This window comes from Periophthalmus magnuspinnatus, chromosome 16 (assembly GCF_009829125.3).
Source record: "Periophthalmus magnuspinnatus isolate fPerMag1 chromosome 16, fPerMag1.2.pri, whole genome shotgun sequence".
In the NCBI taxonomy this organism is placed as follows: Eukaryota; Metazoa; Chordata; class Actinopteri; order Gobiiformes; family Gobiidae; genus Periophthalmus; species Periophthalmus magnuspinnatus.
The window spans coordinates 5773141-5793670 of NC_047141.1; the positions used below are offsets into that span (position 1 = coordinate 5773141).

At 41.4% G+C, this 20530-nt stretch overlaps 1 protein-coding gene across 1 annotated transcript; it reads left to right on the forward strand.

The window, feature by feature from the left end:
* Positions 1–4060: 4060 nt before the first annotated feature.
* On the forward strand, positions 4061–20458 carry oatx (organic anion transporter X). The gene is made up of 15 exons (XM_033980853.2): positions 4061–4132; positions 6313–6471; positions 10796–10869; positions 10944–11073; positions 13336–13439; positions 14299–14453; positions 14612–14780; positions 14851–14974; positions 15213–15328; positions 15396–15450; positions 15516–15675; positions 18223–18331; positions 18644–18722; positions 18801–18928; positions 20214–20458. Exons 1-15 carry the CDS (start codon positions 4106–4108, stop codon positions 20365–20367), a joined length of 1743 nt encoding a protein of 580 aa, XP_033836744.1. The 5' UTR covers positions 4061–4105; the 3' UTR covers positions 20368–20458.
* The last annotated feature ends 72 nt before the right edge of the window (positions 20459–20530 follow it).

Sequence of the window (20530 nt, forward strand, 5' to 3'; positions counted from 1 at the left end):
TGTTGTGCTCATACCCATCGTGTGTAAATGGTTTGAGCAACTCATCCTACGTTCCATCTTGCCAACTGTGGATACACAACTGGATAAAAGAGGAAGAGGACATTGCGCCTTGCCTCCTCCACCCTCTCCTTCAACATGTGGAAACACTTGGCAACTTTGCAGATGTTCTTTTTGTCGATTTGAGCTCAATATCTCCTTTCATGTTATTGATCTAATCCATAGCTTTTGAGCAACTGCTGCTCCACACCAGTCTTAAAGGAGTTGTAACAGAGTGAGGATTTGGGACAATCAGATCACCCACATACCAGACAGGGCCTTTCCGACCAGTTTTCATCTGTAAGCTTTACACCTTCAAGTCCATTCACCTTTTCATGAACTGGGCTTTCCATTCCAGCTCTCTACCTGGTTATCTTTCTGTTCTTGGCTTGTACTACATCTTTGTTGGAAACAAAGCAGGATCTTGTGTCTGGTGATACTTTGCATCCCTCCGTGAAGTGTTAACGTGAGCATCTTAATTCTTCTGTATTCTGCATGCACCAAGCCTTTTCAGTATGACTTTCCTTTCATGCAGGACACTGGTGTGAGAGTTCCTCTGGACCCCAGTCCACCGTACATCTCCATCTCAAAGCCACTATCCACTCCTTTGAAGACAGTGAAGTTCAGATCGTAAGGGCTGTTTGTCTTTAGGGTAGTTTCAGCTGAAACTGAAAACAATAGCTGTTTACAGTTTAAGTGTACTTAGCCCCTCCCCTCAGATAGATATAAGGCAGTGGCCACCAGCAATCTGACCAGAACTGAAGAAGCAGCTTGGATGAGCAGCGAACTCATCTTCACTCTTACAACGATTTTTCCAGTTGACAGATTTAAACTTCGTCTTTTGCTATGGATCAGACCTGGACGACTGAGGGGGCACAGGGGGGCAAAATGGCATCTTGAAAATAAGCAATTACAGATTGCTTAACCATATATTAATCACTCTTAAATACAACTTTGGGTGAGTAAATGGTGAGGGTAAACAACTATAACATGGTTAAAGCTCTGTAAAGACGATTTTGGGAAACAGGATAAACAGTACAGGAGAACAGGCTGGATGATACTGGTGTATAATGTGAAAAGATCTGGTGAAATATGAATTTAATGCTCAGTGTATGTGCATCAAAGCTGAGTTTATTATGAATTATGAGTTCAAGATATTTGAATTTTCAGCAGTGTTCAGTATTGTCAATGGTAGAGTCATCTTCTGTGGTGCCAAAGGTCATTTCTTGGGGTTTCTTGAAATTGAGTTGAAGCTGGTTCCCTTTAAACGATTTGATAAAGTGTAGTATGAAGACTTGATATTGTCTGAGCAAATGTACCATCCAAATAAAGTCCCAGTATGGCAGTGGCACCCTTCTGACACTCCGATGTTGTGAGTGGACCTGTCGTTGCCATGTTGACTAACTGCTGTCGGTTGGTCTGTTTCAAGAAGAGTCCTTTCTTCAACCACAGGGGGGAGCCATTTTAACTTTTACTCATCTCTAACCTTGAATGAATCTCTATGCATGCTACTATACTATTTAATCAGGTTTTGTTTCAGTTTAATTGTGGTTAAATTCTAAAAAACAGAACAAGTTCATTTCAGTCAGCCAATGCTCCAGTATTGCTCCGAATTTAGTTTTTATTGTAGTTTATTTATTTGCAGGTCCTATGAGATGTATAGTTTAAATGAAGTTGGTATGAAAGGCCACACATGGAAATATAAGCAGGATTAACTGAATCCCATTGAAATAAATGGAAAGTGACACACAAATAATATAAGGAACTTCAACATCACTTATTGCTCATTCAAAAATGTCACATTTTTCAAAAACAGCACCTACACTACTTTTCGACCACTTCCAACCTCTAATTCACCAAATAGATTGATTTCAGTTCAGTTATGTAGTTATTTCATTGTTACACATACATAAGAATGAGGCAAATTTTCATTATTAGGATAATTTTCAGTAATATCTAGTTTACCCAAATACCAAGTAAGATATCAGAAATCCCCTCTGTGAATTTCTGTAATATGTCAGCAAAAGACTATTAAACCTGGGTCATCTGTTTTTCAGATTCAGATGTCCCAAATATGGTGCATATTGGCAGTTTTTACACTTTTTTTTTATATGAAAACATTAAAAGAAGTTTCAACCTGCAGTAGCTCCCCTTAATTATCGCTAACCAAAAAGTTAGCAAAGAAATGTGAGAAGAAGGTACATCTCAGTGCAGTCCTTAGAGTGTAGGCTGCAGATGTATACTGCCGGCTCCAACCGTCTACAAGAGCACACTGGACTCAAAGGTTAAACATCTGTAGTGAGAGTACGCTTCCCCGCCGTGTCCCAGTCCCTCCACATCTAAAACACTAAATGGAATATTATAACAATAACATGAGCCATGGACATGACAGATGTTGTTGATTCCCGTGTTTCTTCAGAGCCTCGACTCGGAGCTGCCACAGACTCAGGGGTAACTCACCTGTGCTCCGGCCTTTAGGAGGGGTCAATCAGTGACAGAGCCTGTGTTTGTGCCTGCTGTCTGAGGATGCTTAACAGCTTTTCAGCACACACTGACCCCTCACCCCCCCTCGGGCCCCCAGACCCCCTCCCGCTGGGTAACATTTAACTTGGGCCAACGACAACAGCACACGGTCCAGAGTCACTGTCCTGTGCACTGCTTCATCTGCACGGCACTCAGCTCTATCCTGGTGAGTTTGCATGTTTTCATCTTATTGGGAAATTGGGTGTCCATTAATAACTACACCTAATTATCCTTAGTAAAACATGAGGGAATTCTGAATTCATAATGAACAAATTCTTTAATTTGAATCATTCAGGCTTTGTAACTACTTAGTGAACAGAATGTCACTTTCTGGTGGACATAGAAGGTTAAAACCATACTTCGGAACATTCTCCATGGAGATAGTGGAGTTTTATGCTATACTTTGGAATTTTCTATGGTACTGAACATTTGTGCTCAAGTAAAAGTACAGTTAATTGGCTACTAACAAGACGTACATGTAACAAGCACTGCTGCCAAAATTGTACTTATGTAAAAAGTATGCATAAAAAATACTACTCAAAGTACTTGTTACTGGTTACTTTTTAACACAATTTTAGAAGTATGTTTATACAAAACTTGATCATTCTGAAAAATGTAATGTTTTTGTAAACAACAATCTATTGTCTGAAGTCTGTCCAGTCAGAACAGAGCTGCAGTGCTGTTATTGTGTTTGTGGGTACAGAAAGGAGCAGAGACAGAAGTGGATTGGGACTTGACAGTACTCAATAACTTCTATGATAAAATGTAACTAATTACAATTACATGGCTGGAATTATACTCAAGTACCAGTACAAAGTCTACTCAGTCACAGTAATGTGAGTATTTGTAATTAGTTACTTTCCACCTCTGGGAATATTATAGCCAAAGGAACAACATTTCCATGGAAACAAGCAGGAGGAGGCCAAGTAATGGTCGATGAAATGATGCTTGAAAAAAATGCTTTTTTTTCTAGTATATTTTCTGACAAAAAAAAAGTACCATACTGTGTCTTTAATAGATACCTTGACTCCCAACCCCTTAATGAATTAGTTACTAAACCTGAATTATAATTAAATATTTGTTTATTATGAATTAAATGTGTAATTACTATAAAGTATTACTGTAAATTGAAATTGTAATTTTGTTTTTCTCTGGTTTAGGATAATCTTCTCTGTCCATTCACCAGTTCATTGCATGTTTTCTTTCTAACATTCCAGTTATGTGCGGCTCAGTTTAATCCTGTAATGCGTCTTACAGTCAGAATGAGGTCTGAAAGCGCGATGAGAATATGCAAGTTTGGATCATTTTGAAACTGTGAAAACGTTTGGAGAATATATATTTGCATGTTGAGTTAGCATTAATTATTTTTTTGTTCTGTATAAAGAATTGTCAAAATTTGTTGCATGGGCAATTGCTGATTCTTTGTCTTTGACCATTTGATTTCAGACAGTACCACATTTTTACCACTGGACTGCGAACCTGACCCAAACCAACCTAAACCAACACAACTTAAACCAGCGCTAAAAGTTATTCAACAGCTGTGAAGATGGGCTTTTCTGAACTGCTGGAGGAGGTAATGTGTAATGAGGAGGTGTAATAATCATCCACTCCAGATACAGTTTTCATAACAAGTAAACCTCAGATCAAGACTCAGATTACCGACATCCTGACGTCAAAACAAACATTGGAGAAAATGTTGGCTCTGGTTATTGGTTATCCAGGTTGTGTTTTGTGTTGTAATGAGACAAGGCAAGATAGTCAGGTTTGTTTTGAATGGGCTGTACTATAACTATCTGTGTAAACCCTCAGTCACCCAGGTCTGATCTAGAGCAAAAGACGAAGTTTAAATCTGTCAACTGGACAAATTGTTAAGGTAGTGTCCAGCAGCAATCTGACCAGAACTGAAGAAGAAGCTTGGATGAGCAGCGAAATGTCTTCACTCTTACAATTTGTCCAGTTAACAGATTTAAACTTTGTCTTTTGCTATACTATAGCTAGCTCGTTGTGTCTCAAAGATAATTCTGACTTTAATTAAAATAAACAACAAGCAAATAATGGAGTTATTTTAATATTTTTTGTGCCTCAAAATTAGCATTAGTATTAATATTGAGACACAAAGACTTGATTCTAAACACAAAAGTGTCTTTGGGTGAAGTATTCACCTCATTTTTAAAGTCTGTAACGCCCACCGGTAATTTGCCATCTACCACCTGATCTTTAAGTATTTATTTGTTCTAGTATGAAAAGAAATCCCTTAATATAATACATATACTTGGACAGGAAGTCAATCATGTGGGGGAAATGCAGTTTTGCAGTGCTGTTCTCATATGAGAATAAAGCTTTTAATCTTCTGGACATTGTCCATTTTGAATTTTTTTTTTTATCAATTGGCCCACACCTTGGCCCACAACTTCAATGGCCCACTTGGAGCACTCACATAAAAAGGACCTCAAGGACAAATGGAGATTTTAGTCCTTAACTGTAAAAATGATCCATTTCACTTCACTAAAGATTAGCACTGCAGTGTGGATCTGTTCTTTTTTTTCACTGTTTGTCTTTGAACCTAGCATGCAGTTGGAGCATTTTATCTGATGTGCATGTCTCTACCTTCCAGTACTCAAAAAAGAGCATACATGGAAATTTTCATTATTTATTTAAAAGATTTAAAAATAAAGATAATTTTCAGAAGCCTCTATTAGAATCAATAGGATGCCTCAGAACAGATTTTAAACTGATGCTTTTAGACATTGAAGCTTTCTAGGACACATGTAAAATGTCCAACTGGCAATTAAGGGGTTAAAATTGTTATAGTTTTTATAAACTTGATATTTTTGTTTAGTGCAGGGATAGATCTTTAGATTTAGTTGAAAAAAAAGTATGAAAAAATGGTAATCTATGATAATTTTACAGCTGTTTTTTAAAGATGTTTTTGTAATTTAAATATTGTTCATTTATGAATTAAGTCATTAAGTCACATTTTAGTGTGTGACCTAATTTCAACAAATCTTTAGCTAAGTGACTTTTTCACTCTTCGTGTACTGCAGTGTTCATTTTGTCAGCAAAAATGTTTCATCATGGTTTTATTTATAATAAAAGTATTTATAACATAGACTGTATATTATAAATGGACATAGCTAACGTGCTAGCCTCTGTGTTCAAAATAGGAACTGAGCATTGGCATGTAGTGGTTCCTTCACGCTCTGACTGCAATTCACTTTTTACTGAAGAACCGTCGCCCCTCTATCTGTAACTGCTGAAACAAGCCTCATCATTTTGGTCTTAAAACGTTTGTATTAATCTGCCCTACATGATCCTGGTGTTTTTATTTTGCTCTGCTGACAATAAATCAAGGCAAGAACATTAATAACAGTGTAATCTGGTGCTTGCTTTCCTCAACACTGCTCCCATTAGCGTTAGCAACAGGCTGATTGACAGCCTCATTGCTGAACACCAATCCTCTGCCAAACCAATGGTGCAAGTGGGAACTCCAACCACCTCAGTCCTGATTGGCTTTTTGGATTTTCACTCAGATTATGGTCTCTGGTTGCAAATTAGGCGCTATAACTGCTGGCCTAGCGAATGCCATGGAGTCGCACTGCTTTAGTCCACTTCTATAATACAGTTTATGATATATAATGACTGAAAGTATGATGACTTAAATTACATACATTTGCACTGACTAAATGTATGACTTTTATATTTTCATCATCTAAAAATACTGATATGTGTGTGTGTGTCTGTGTGTGTGTCCAGGTGGGAGGCTTTGGCCGGTACCAGTGGATCCATGTGACTCTGCTCAGTCTGCCGGGGCTGTTCATGGCTAGTCAGAACCTCATCAACAACTTTGTGTCAGGCATTCCTGAGCACCACTGCAGCCTCCCTGCCAACTTAAGCCTGCAGAACATCTCACAGGTAGGACTAATCTACAGGTAGGATTACAAAAGGCTCATGTAGGACTATAGAGCAGCTCATAGGGAGTACTAGTCCTTAGAACCTATCACCGGTAAGACTGCAGAACACTTCATGGGTAATAAGAATATAGCTAGACTATAGCCATTATTAACTCACTCCACACTCTGTAGTGGTAGGAATGCATCAATCCAGCTTTTTCAGTACTGATACTGCTTTGATACTGTAGCTTTAAGTATCTGCCAGTACCTGATATTGACCGATACCAGTGCAGAGACTGAAAACAGCATTTATTTCCTTAGAAAAAAATAAAATAAGACTGAACTGATCGAAATGGCTTATGTAGCTGTCATTTACCTCTCAAGCAATTACAGAACGACTTGTATAAACTGTATAAATAAAAATTCTATAATTATGAGTGAATTTTGGGGTCACATAGGAGCATTGAGTAAGATGGTCGCCTAATTGAGAACTGCCAATCAAGGCTCCCAATTTTATCTGAATTCCCCATCTAAGTTCAGCTTCTTCTTAACAAACTATTAGTAGTTAGTGGCCATAAGTGTTTTACTGCTGGATTTGTGATTATTTTGTAGTAATGACGACCAGAACCGCGTCTACCAAGCAAGGTGCTGCTGTTGTAGCTAGCGGGGCTAATCCCAAACCAGCTAGCCAACCCACAAAACTAAGTGTGTAAGTTGAAATGCAGCAATCTTCACAATCTCTTTACAAAAAGCCACGGAAGAAATGGGAAAGGTTGGGCAGTTTTTGACGAGCTTGCAAGTAGAGGTGAATGAAGTGAACGAAGCTAACAAGGGGAAACGGAGCGATGTTGACCAGGTCATGATACGGCTGCATGAAGCAGAGCGCCGTATTTTTCAGTTACAGGATGAAAACCGGTGGCTACGTAAGTCTGAAGAACACCAAGAAATGTGAGGAGCTTCACCAGACCAAAGAAGATGCAGCTAATAGAGTCTAGAAACAAAATGTGCGTTTGATCGGTCTGAAAGATAGGATGGAAAATGGCAAAGTGGAAGACGGATAATTGCAGATGCACTTGAGCTTGACCAGGCCGGTGCTGGAAAACAACAAACCACCCAGGCCAATTATTATGTGATTCCTGAGCTACTTGGAACGAGAGCAAGTGTTGGACGCTAGAGCAAAATATAAAAGGAAGGAGATCATCGTTTGGAGGCACTGCAGATTGTCTTTTTTCTCTGACATGACGAGACGAGGAGGAACGAAAAAAGTTTACCGATGCCAGACAGAGGCTTTATGAGCTGGATGTGCGTTTTGCCCTGGCGTGTCCAGCAGAGGTGTGCTTCACATGGAGGGGTAAACGGATGAAGCTTACCGATCATCGTCAAGCTCTGGCATTTCTAAAAAACAGTGATCGTGAAGAAGAGGATCCCCAGGAATAATGTGGCCGTTGGACTAAGTTGACAGACAATAGTGATTACAACTTTTCTTGGTACTGCTGACTCTTTTTAGTAACTCCAGAAAAGTATTAGGACAATATGATGCCACTGATTCAGAAAAGTAAGGCTTTAAGAAAATGTGAACTCTATTAATATTAATATTGATATTTATTTTTACTGACCATTACCACTGATGTTGTTTAGAGGAAACATCGAGGGGGATGGGGGTATCAAGGGGCGATCACTCGTGTGTCTCATGGGCCGTGTTTATGGGAGGTGTTTCTCTAAAGTCAGATGTAGGGGGAGGGTTGGATTTTTCATGTTCAGGGGTTAATTTCAGCTTGTTCCTAATGTGAGTTCTATGTTAGTTTTTTTTTTTTTGCTTTTTGTAACAGTATGACAATGGCACATTTGTTTTCTCTGCCAGCGGATTTTTTTTTTAAGTTACAAATGTAGTAATGATGGCTGATTGTATAAGAATAATATCTTGGAATGTGAATGGATACAATACCTGCAATTAAGGATGAGTCAGGAGTGCCCACACAGGGGATATTAACATGGTTTGCTTAACATTTTAAAACAAACTTTATGAGTCACAGGCTAAACATGATGTGCAGGAATGTGACAATTTCTTTTCCAAATTTGATTTGCCAAAGGTAACAATGGACCAGCAACATTTGAGGAGGTGAAAATGGCATTTTCCCTCATGAAAGTTGGAAAAGTACCAGGATTAGGCAGGTTTCCATCAGAGTATTATTTTAAAAAAAAATGCAGATACATTTTATGACTGAGGTATTTAAAGAATCATTTGCTTTGGGAAAGATGCCAGTGACCTTTAATGAAGCTCTAATTTCATTAATCATTAAAAAAGATAAGGATCCTACAGATCCAGGTAGTTATAGACATGTGAGCCTAATCAAAGCAAAATCCTGACAAAAGAATGAGAACACTCTACTGGTCTGGCAGTGAATATGTAAACTGCATCACTGTATTGTAAGAAGCTTCTAACTAATGAAGGTGCAATATATGAAGGTTGGCAAAAGATTTAAACATGAAGATAAATGAAGATGTGTAGGGTAGGGTTGTTTCAAATGTAGGTTGTGCTATAAGAGATGCTAGAAGTGAACTTATCCATTATAAAATTATTCATCGATTTTATTTTACTCAATCAAAGCTGTACAAAATGTGCTTATTGCTGTGCTGAAAATGTAAAACTGATAGTGGTACATATTTGCATGTTTTGTGGGAATGTCCCACGGTGTCTTCATTTTTGGACTGATGTTATTACCTATAGCAGGGGTGTCCAAACTTTTCGCATTAAGGGCCACATATACAAACACAGATAAAGCTGACGGCCGATTTAGGGCCATAGACTGGTCACCAATACAGTGAATACTTCAAATCTGCATTATTATTACAAGTTAAACTGAACCACTAGACCTTTATTCATGCTCACATCCTCAATGGGACACATTAAATATTTGATATGGGCTTGTTAAAGTAGATTTTCAGAAATGTACAGTAAAAAGTACTGTTTAAGGTGATATGGGCCTGTTCACCTGGAAGCTTGAGGGCCAAGAAAAATTGGTCTGAGGGCCGCATTTGGTCACAGTTTGGGCATGTCTGACCTACAGCATCATCACAGATGTGTCTTCTTGTGCCCCCTGGATTCACATTGGAAATGTACGGGTTTGCGGTGGCTGGATTTATTGTGCCTGCCAGACTAATTGTGAGAGTCTGGGAAAGTTCCCACAGGCCACAAATTGAGGACTGGTTTAGACTAATGACTGAGACTGCTGCATTTTAGAGACTGATCTCTAAAGTGCACAACACCCAGGACAAAACTATCAGGATATAAAACTCAATTTTTGTTATTTGTAGGGAGTAATAATTCTGCTGAATTGGCTGTATTTTAACAGATTGTGAAATTGCAAAGACTGCTTTATTAATGTGGTTGTTTGTCATGATATTTGTTTTATTTTTTTTCTTAAAATGAAAATTAGTTAAAAAAAAAAAACAACAACTTATATGTCCAATGGGCTTCCAAATATCAGTTCAGCTGTTATCCAATCGAGCAAATCTTTCAGTATCTGCGCCGATATCCAATGATGCATTGCTATGGGTAAACTACTATTGTACAACAACTTGGTCACCATCTTTCAATCACTGAGCCACTGTCGCTCTTATAAAAACCCACAGGTAGAACTACAGAGCAGCTCACAGGTAGGATTACTGAACACCTCACATCTAGAACTACAGAATGACTAATTCTGTAGTTTTAGCTGTGAGGTGTTTAGTATCTGGCAACATAGTAATAAAATGTAGCCTCTGTGTAGTTTCACTTCACACTCCCCAGTCTCCAGCAGGTTAGACTACTGTAACGGCCTGTTCACTGGCCTCCCCAAACGAGCCTTAAGACAACTGCAGTACATCCAGAACGCTGCTGCTCAAGTCCTGACTAGAACCAGGAAGTACTTCATACATGCGTCCTGCGCTCAGGTCTCTGCACTGGCTCCTGTGGCTCAGAGAATAAACTTTAAAGCAGCTCTGCTTGTGAACAGTCTCTGTCCTAGCACTAAAGTACATCTCCACATGTTAGTGCCGTATGAACCATCTCACACTCTGAGAACTTCAGGGAATGGCCTCCTACTGGTGTCAGTCTTCCTGAAGATATGAGACAGGCCTCTACTTTGACAATGTTTAAATCCAGGCTCAAAACGATGCTGTTTAGCTGTGCATATGACTGAAAGGTTTATATTCTGCACTCTTCTTTTTTAATGTTCATTTTATGATTATTTATGTTTTGATTTGTTCTATTATTTTAAAACTTTCTTATTCTGTAAACCAGTTTGAATTACTTTGTGTACAAATTGTGCTATATGATTAAACTTGCCTTGCCTTGCCTCCCTTAGGTGTACCCTGAGAACTGGCTGAAGGCCTTTATCCCTCCAGATCCTTCTGGAGAGAGGCTTGAGCGGTGCTGGAGGTACTCAGCTCTTCTTCACCTCTTGTGGGTGCCCATACCTGTGTTTATGCCCCGGTCTGGTACTTTTTTTGCAGGTATGTTGTCCCTCAGTGGCACCTGCTGACAACCAACACCTCCCTGAACTCCAGTGAGGCAGAGACGGAGGGCTGTGTGGAGGGATGGACTTTCCAGCGCTCTGAGTTCATAGCCACGACCGTCTCTGAGGTGAGGCCCCGCAGAGCACAGAGGCCCCTGTACAGCAGAGCAGGAAGTATGAAAAATGGTAATAATAATGCATTTTTGGACACTCAAGGACACTTTATTGTATTATTCATTCACCCCACATCTGGTGATGGTATGTTATTATTGTAGCCACTGCAGCCCAGGGGCATTTTGTTGGATCTTTATTTTGTTGGTGCATTAGTGCATTTTAGAGACCATGCTTACTGCACTTCAAGGCCCTTCATAATACACTCACATTTGAATTTTCAGAATTAAGGCAACTGGAGTTAAAGTGAAGACCATACGGTGGCTTGCAAACGTATTCATCCTCTTGGAACTTTTTCAAGTGTGAAGTGGAAGGAAATATTTTACCAGATTTCCACTTTTTTTTTTTTTAAACTTAAAAGTGCAGCATGCAAAAGTATTCAGCCCCCTTTTTCTTGAATGTAACCAATTGCTTTTAGAAGTTGCCTGATGATTTTGGAAAGATTGAATGTTGACCTAATGACTAAAAAGAGTCCACCTGTGTATAATCTTGTCTCAGTATAAATGCAGCTGTGCAGTGAAGGCCACAGGAGTTTATTAAGAGAGTGTTGGGGAGCAAACCACAAAATAAAGTCAAATGAGCAAACCGAACAGGTCAGAGAAAAAGTTGTGGTTAAGTTTAAAGCGGAGCTTGGATCTAAAAAGATTTCCCAATCGTTGAACATCTCAAGGAGCACTGTTCAATCCATCATCCAGAAATGGAAAGAGTATGGCACAACTGCAGACCTACCCAGACCTGGCCATCCACCAAAACTTACAGAACAAACAAGAATAGCACTCAACAGAGATGCAGCCTGGAAGCCCATTGAAAACCATAAGAAGTCTCATTTACAGTTCACTATAAGTCATTTGGAGGACACAGCAAACATGTGGCAGAAGACACTCTGGTCTGATGAGACCAAATTCGAACTTTTTGGTCTAAAAGCAAAATGCTACGTGTGGAGAAAAACTAACACTGCACATCACTCTGAACACACCATCCCCACAGTCCAACACAGTGGTGGCAGCATCATGCTGTGGGGGTGTTTGATGGGAAGATGGATGGAGCTAAATACAGGGCAAACTTGGAAGAAAACCTGTTGGAGTCTGCAAAAGACTTGAGACTGGGGCAGAGGTTCACCTTCCAGTAACCAACGATTCCAATGATCCTAAACATAAAGCCAAAGTGACAATGGAATGGTTTAAAGCAAAACATATTCATGTGTTGGAATGGCCCGACAATGTCCGGACCTAAATCCAATTGAGAATCTGTAGCAAGATCTGAAACCTTCAGTTCACAAACGTTCTCCATCAAATGTGACAGAGCTTGAACTATTTTGCCAGGAAGAATGGGCAAAAATTTCAGTGTGTAGCTGTGTAAAGGTGGTGGAGACGTACCCCAAAAGACTTGCAGCTGTAATTGCAGCAAAAGGCAGTGCCACAAAGTATTGACTTAAGGGGGCTGAATACTTTTGCACGCTGTACTTTTCAGTTTTGTATTTTTGATGATGTATAATTTTCTTTCTACATCACACTTATGTACCATTCTGTGTTACTTATTCACATTAATGCAAATTAAAAAATATTTAAATTTGCGGTCGTGACTTGACAAAATTTGAAAAAGTTCCAGGGGGATGAATAGTTTTGCAAGCCACTGTATACACGTTGAGAGGAACCAGCTGAGGTGGCTCGGGCATCTGCTCAGGATGCCTCCTGGACGCCTCCCTAGGGAGGTGTTCTGGGCATGTCCCACCGGGAGGAGGCCCCGGGGAAGACCCAGGACACGCTGGAGGGACTATGTCTCTCGGCTGGCCTGGGAACGCCTTGGGGTCCCACCGGAGGAGCTGGAGGACGTGTCCGGGGTGAGGGAAGTCTGGGAGTCCCTGCTTAGACTGCTGCCCCCGCGACCCGGCCCAGGATAAGCGGAAGAAAATGGATGGATGGATGTATATATTTCAATAACCAACTGATACCTGATCAAAATGTTAGGTATTGAACAACTCTATAAACTTTTAAACTTCAGGTTAATCTTAGGGTTTAAGTTAAGGTAATTATGTTTAAGGGTTTTATCAGTCTCCAGGGAATGAGTGTAAATGTAATGTCCCCACAAAGCATGGAAGGATAATGTGTGTGTGTGTGTGTGAATAAGCGCATGTCTTGTGTGTGTGTTCATGAAAATGCAGTCTCCAGAGCAAATAAAACAATGAAACACAGACTGGTTGTTGTTTTAAACTGTTGTAGTGGGGCCTGGTCTGCTCCTGGAAGCCGCTCAGGCAGATGATCCAGACCATCTACATGGGAGGGGTCCTCACAGGGGCCATCGTCTTTGGAGGGCTCTCAGACAAGTGAGTACAAGGGCTATATTCAGGTCGTCTTTTCTTCCCAAGACCCCGCTGACAGAGGGCTCTGATAGATTTTCCAACAGATCCTCACAGTATGCTAGAGTTTGTCAGGTCTGTCCAGCTTCCTTCCCCACCAGCAAATCCAACTCTGGTGGTCAGTGAACAGCACTGCCCTTCTCTTCACCCAAATGTCCAAGACACACGGCCGAAGGTGACTAGCACAGAAGTCCAATAACAGAACACCGCTTGGGTTCAGATCAAGGAGGCTGTTCTTCCCGATCTGCCCTCTCCAGGTAACACTGTTGTTGCCCATGTGGGTGTTGACGTCCCCCTGTAGAACAATGGAGTCCAAGGCTCTCTCCACCAGAGAAGTCAAGAGCCCAAATCCCTCAAGGAGTTGGGTTCCAGAACACAAGCTGTGCATGGAGGTGAGGCTGACTTTACCTTGCTCAACTTCCTGCACAAGCTCAGGCTCCTTCTTCCCCAGCGAGGTGCCATTCCATGTCCCCATAGCCAGTTTCCATGTCTGAAGAGGTGATCATCAAGGCCCCGCATTCAGCTGCCACCAAATCCCTCTGCACCTTACGGATCCTACTGTAGGTGGTGGGTCCATGGGAGGACAGTCCCATGTCACTCCTTGTGCCTGGCCGGGCCTAGTGGGCCACCAGACGCTCGCTGACAAATACCCACCCTAGGCCTGGCTCCCATGTGGGCCCCAATGGAGCCAATCAGGGTGATGTAACTGGCTTTGATATTTCGCTAACATGTAAAATACATAGTGTCCAAAACTACAGTTTAAAAGGTCCTAATGATACATATCCTAATATAGATCAAACTGTTAACAAGGTTTTGTGTCATCTAGGTTTGGGCGCCGGTCTGTCCTAATATGGTCATACCTGCAGTTGGGTGTGTTGGGCTGTAGTTCCGCCCTGTCTCCTTCTTACACCACCTATTGCATCTTCCGCTTCCTCAGTGGCATGGCCGTGTCTGGAATTATCCTCAACGGAGTCTCACTCAGTAAGGACATAATGCTATGAGAGGATTCTAAAAGGAAGAACTCTAAAATCTCTTCCATACAGCAAAGTTATTTGAAATAAACTGGTTAACCATCCTGGACACCCCTGTTGAACTAGTGAAAGTTGTAAAAGTCTGGTTTCTGTCTCATGTCCTGCCAGAGGTGGAGTGGATCCCTACAAAGCAGCGCACTTTGGTGGGGACTCTTTCATCCTTCTTCTTCACCATCGGTCAGCTGGTGCTGGCGGGGCTGGCCTTCTGGCTCAGGGACTGGAGGAAGCTGCAGGTGGTCGTCTGTTTGCCAGCGTTCCTTTTCTTCGCCTACAGCTGGTTGGTTGTCCTCAGTCTTGATGTTCTGTCCCTGATTCTTCCGCTGAAGGTGTGCTCCATGTGTATTCAGGTGGTACAGTGAGTCAGCACGCTGGCTGATGCTTAACGGCCGCTCTGAAGATGCTTTGAAGTCACTGCAGCGCGTAGCAAGAACCAACGGCAAAAAGGACATCGCTGAGAAACTCACAGTCCAGGTACTGGAGTTAGACCAGGGATGTGTGAACAACAGGACTTCACAAAAGAATCACAATCAAAAGCACAATTTTAATGGTCATAATAAAACACAGAGGCCTCAATTCATTTTGGTTACGATTATGCAGAGAATCAAAATACCCTGTCTCCATAGGGACTTATAATGTATAAAAGCTTGTAGTCCAGACTACCTCCCCCTGTCAGACTAACATGACCTCTGAGCTGGTGTCTTTGATGCAGATGTTAGAGGATCACATGAAGAAGGAGCTGGAATCCCGAAAGTCCACGTACACAGCTGTGGACCTGATCCGGACCAGAGCCGTCCGGCAGATCTCAGTCTGCCTGATGGTGGTCTGGTGAGAGCTGCACCTCAGAGTAGGCTGTCAGTAGGCCTACAGTACTGACCACACTTATGTCCGGCAGGTTCGCCACATCGTTCGCTTACTACGGCATCGCCATGGACCTGCAGAAGTTTGGGGTGAGACTAGAGATGGACCAGTATTATATGACATACACTTAACACTGTGTCCCTCTCCTCCACAGGTTAGCATCTATCTGATCCAGGTGATCTTTGGCTCAGTGGACTTCCCGGCCAAGTTCCTGGCTCTGGGGATGCTCAGCATGCTGGGGAGGAGGGTCACTCAGGCGTCTTGTCTGTTCATGTCTGCAGCGGTCATCTTCGCCAACATCTTGGTGCCCAGAGGTCAGCTCCCTGTTACTGCAGGCTTGTCAGTGTGGCTTATGTGTTACTCGGAGAGATGATAAAACTACTTGTGTTGTTCTGACTAAAACTACTTTCGGACATTTTAGGTTTGGCCTTTCATGGTGTTGAAAGTAACTGAGTAATTGTTATGGTGGGGACGATGGGTAGAGTTGGGCGTCCAGTACCACTTTACTTGGAAGTCAAATACTTAACACTATAGGCCCCTTTCACGCTGCTGCATGGGTTGTTCCAGTTCTTTCAAAAGTTAGCTGAGTGGTGTTAAAATAAGTCAATATTTATATATCAGACAGCAGACAGCGGATGGATAATCACAGTCTCAAGCTTGTGTCCCAAAGCCGATGCTAATTGAAACAAAAAATTATTTATATTTACTATTAAGTTTTGAATGTTCTATTTTGAGATTAGATTATCTACATTTAGATTATGTTAACATTTGTTTCAAGACACAAATATCTACTTATAAACAGACCTTTCCTCTGGTGAAGTATTCACATTGTAGCAAATGTACTAACATCCTGTTTGTGATTATCCGTAACTAAAGCCTCCGTAACTAAAGCCTCTTTTCCATTGGAATGGTTCATTTGGGGCCACTTTGGCATGGGTCTGTTTAGTGTGACTCCCTACAGCTGAGATGCATGTCCATGCTCCTGGTACGGCTCCAGGTCGAGAACTCTGCTATGTGAGATCCCGATGTCACCAAAATATAACTCATGTCTTCTTAATAAATAAAATTAAAATCTTTCTTGAATTTTTTAATCATCAGGCCAATCTCAGCGTCACAAAAAGACCTTTAGTAATGTTTGCGGTGCTATGAGACGCAGCTAAAGCTAGTGTAAACACTAAACTACTGGTTTATTGTCAGCTTTTTCTACATTTATTTGACATCTCTGCACTTCTATGCCGCGTTTTAACCTCCTTATGTATTGCAGTGGGTTGGGTGCATGTTAGATGTATTATGCACTGGAAATATGATATTTTTGATCTTGATGCAAGTGGCATGCATCGGTAAACGGGAAATAGCTAGTTTGTTTTGGGCAGCATTTCGGCTCACATCACAGAAAATTACGGGTGTCAAAATAAATCAATTCTAAAACAACAGTGTTTCCACCACTGTAAAATGCTCCCCTTAAAATTCACCTTAAACATCGCCTCTGTGGAGTTTACTCGTTTGTCTTCATCACTAAACTGGGAATAATCCTGTGCATTGTATTAAATGCACTTAAAAACACGTGTTGTGCCACAACTTCATTAAAAAACAGCTATTTTAGTGGTTTTTAAGTCATCGTTCACCTCTGAGCTCTCTCTACTGCTCCACGCACCGGGGCGAGGAGGAGGGGGGTTGTCTTTGAGTGCACAGATACACACACCGGGACAGTCCCAGCTTTGAGCCCTGTGTCTCCTGTCTTTGCAGATTTATCCAACACAAATCATTTAATATCTTGTCATTTGTTTCGCTAAAATACAGAACACATTGCTTGGAAATGAGCATAAGGAAAAAAAAGTCCCTCAGATTATATACTGACCCACAAGTTAGTCGAGAATGGACAGTGTTAAATGCTCTTTTCATAATTTTATTTAGACCTGTACCAACCATCTCAGGCAATTTTGAAAATCTGGTCACCCTAGACACACACAGACCATGCGTACACACAGAGCAGGTGACTTATGTGAGAATGCACTGAGACAGAGGAGAAATTAATGGGACATTATCGCTACTTTGAATCACTTTTGCTCTCTGCACTGCAGTATGGAATTAACTGGGCCTAGATATTGATTGAACAGATCTATTATTTTTATTGAATTATGAACTTAAAAAATACTAAATACAATTTCAGGTATCTTCTCTCTGATTCTTGCCTGATCTAAGAACAATTATATTTTGTATGGATGTACAATTTACACAAAAGATTGTTACAACAGGGAGCTTGAAGTCAAAATGTATAAAATAAATGTTTTTCAATGAAAAATAGCCTCAGAATTGAATTTAGAATCAGGACCCCAATAAACCGAATCGTATTGAATCACTAGGGACTTAAAGATTCACACTCCTACAGGCAGTGGTTTATCACAAGATCAAGTCGTTTGGTGAGAAATTATTATTTTCTCTTTACATATATGTTTTTGCCATCCTGATGATGATTGTTTGTCCAAGAAATGTACACTTTAGCTTGCTGGTTCTCCAATGTGTATCCAGTCCCGCCTCTCTTGAGCTGGGCCTAAACCTGCTAGATCCCCTTGGGATGTAGTATCTTCAGTGGTCTGCTTGGGACCCCTCAAATGGGTCTACACAGATCACTTTACACTGTGTAAACACTCAGGGTCCACACTCTTCTGCCCCTTAAAGCCCTTATGAAAACAAGGCTTTACTGTCTGCTGTCTGATATTTAAACATTGATTTAAACATTGACTAATTTCTCATGGAGAATGAATGGAGCAGAAAATATGAATATGTATTTTTGCGGAAACCGGAGCTAACCAGGCGGGGTTTTTTTGTTTTGTATAATATAAGATGTTTGAACCTTTCAGAGATGCAGACACTGAGGACGACTCTGGCCTGTTTAGGAAAAGCCTTCACGTCGGCCTCCTTCACCACAGTGTACCTGTACACAGGAGAGCTTTACCCCACCGTCATCAGGTACAGCCTCTCACCTGCAGGGGGTGCACAAAGTAATAAAAACCCACAGTGGTCATCAGAAACACCTCCACAACAATAATTACATCAGTAGTATAAAATGGAAAAATAGAACAACGGTGCTGTCTCAGAACTCAGTCGGCATATGCCATTTTTTTGTTGACTAATTTCTTTTTGGCACCAACTTTTTACTGTTGCCATAAAGGTACAGTTTAACAGACATCTGTCTTCCTGTTTTATAGGGCTAATAGTAGGGCAGATATTTTTTCCATCTAATTTAAACGTATTTGACCGGTGGCCTGTTCTCTTTCACAGGCAGACAGGCATGGGGCTGGTGTCCACCATGGCCCGGGTGGGGAGTATGGCTGCTCCGGCGGTGCTCATCCTGGATGAGGTGAGGCTATGAAGGCTCCTGCTTGTCTCTGATTATCTGAGGGCCCCTGCATGTCTGATATGTGCTCTGTACCTATAGGTTTTTCCGTCCCTGCCCAGTATGGTCTATGGAGGAGCTGCAATCATTGCTTGTGGATTTGCCTTATTTCTCCCTGAGACACTGAACCAGCACCTGCCGGAAACCATCGCTGACGTCGAGGAGAAGTGGTGTGGTCCCTGTACCACACTGTACCTCACTGCCCCACACCGCTCCACACCGCCACACACCGCACCAAAGTGCACAACACCACCACACTGTACCACTCCATTGCACCGCACCACCACACTGCAAAACACCATTGCACTGTTCCACACTGTATCACATTGAGAAGAACAATATCAAATTGTACCACACTGTATCACACTGCAGCACACTATACCACACCACCGCACTGTACCACACTGTATCACACTGCACTGTATCATATTACACCACACTGCATCAGACTATACCACACTGTACAACACTGCACCACACTGTACCACACTGTATAATATTACACCACACTGCACCACACTGTACCACACTGTATCATATTACACTACACTGTACCACACTGTATCATATTACACCACACTGTACCACACTGTATATTACATCACACTGTACCACACTGTATAATATTACACCACACTGTACCACACTGTATAATATTACACCACACTGTACCACACTGTATAATATTACATCACACTGTACCACACTGTATAATATTACACCACACTGTACCACACTGTATAATATTACACCACACTGTATCATATTACATCATACTGTACCACACTGTATAATATTACACCACACTGCACCACACTGTATCATATTACACCACACTGTATCATATTACACCACACTGTACCACACTGTATAATATTATACCACACTGTACCACACTGTACCACACTGTATCAGCTTTGTGGAGCATATTTTCCACTCAGATCCCACATCACTCAAATGGGGGAGTATCCTTCATTTCACTGTCAGCAGTAAAAACAGTACCACACTACACCACACATCAGCAGACGTCTGGAGTCCAGGGCATGTGTCAATAGTATGATTTGGAACGAGAGAGACATGAGGAGGATGTGCAGTCACTGGAGCAGAGCAGCCCGTACAGTCTGTAGAGAGCATTGCCTCTTAAAGTCACCTCCACTCTGGCTCGGCTCGGCCACACAGTGCTATCAACTCCTCTGTCTATTGGGAGTCTCCGCTTAGACTAAGACAATGACCCAGCCTCGAATAAGCAGAAAATGAAGAATTAACTCACAAATAGAGGTCAGCTAGAGTAGCGCTACAGTAGCACAATAAAAGCTTACCACGGCCAACTATAATAACCAACATACATAATTTTAGACTGAGAAAAGGTCTTGGTTATGCCTATTTTGTGTATAAAATGTGAAATGTAAAAAGGAAACGTACTTGCCATAATATATTTTTGTCTGTTGTTCACAGGTCTGGACTACGGTCTGGCCGAGACCCCGCCCTAAACCACCCAAAAGAAGGCGTGCCTCTCAATGACATCACACAGGTGGTGGGCGTGTCCAAGGAGCTGCTGCCTTTGAAGGAGATGAAGGATGTGGAGAAGACGGGCCTTAATGCACTCTGACTGTAAAGCACTGCCCAAAACTAGCCATTTTACAGTGTCTAATACAAATGTGCTGTAATACATTTTATAACATGAAGGATACATTTTTATTCTGAAGTAAATTAAAGTTGTGCTAAATTGTACTTGCTTCTTATATCTGGGTAAAGCAATAACATCTCCATGG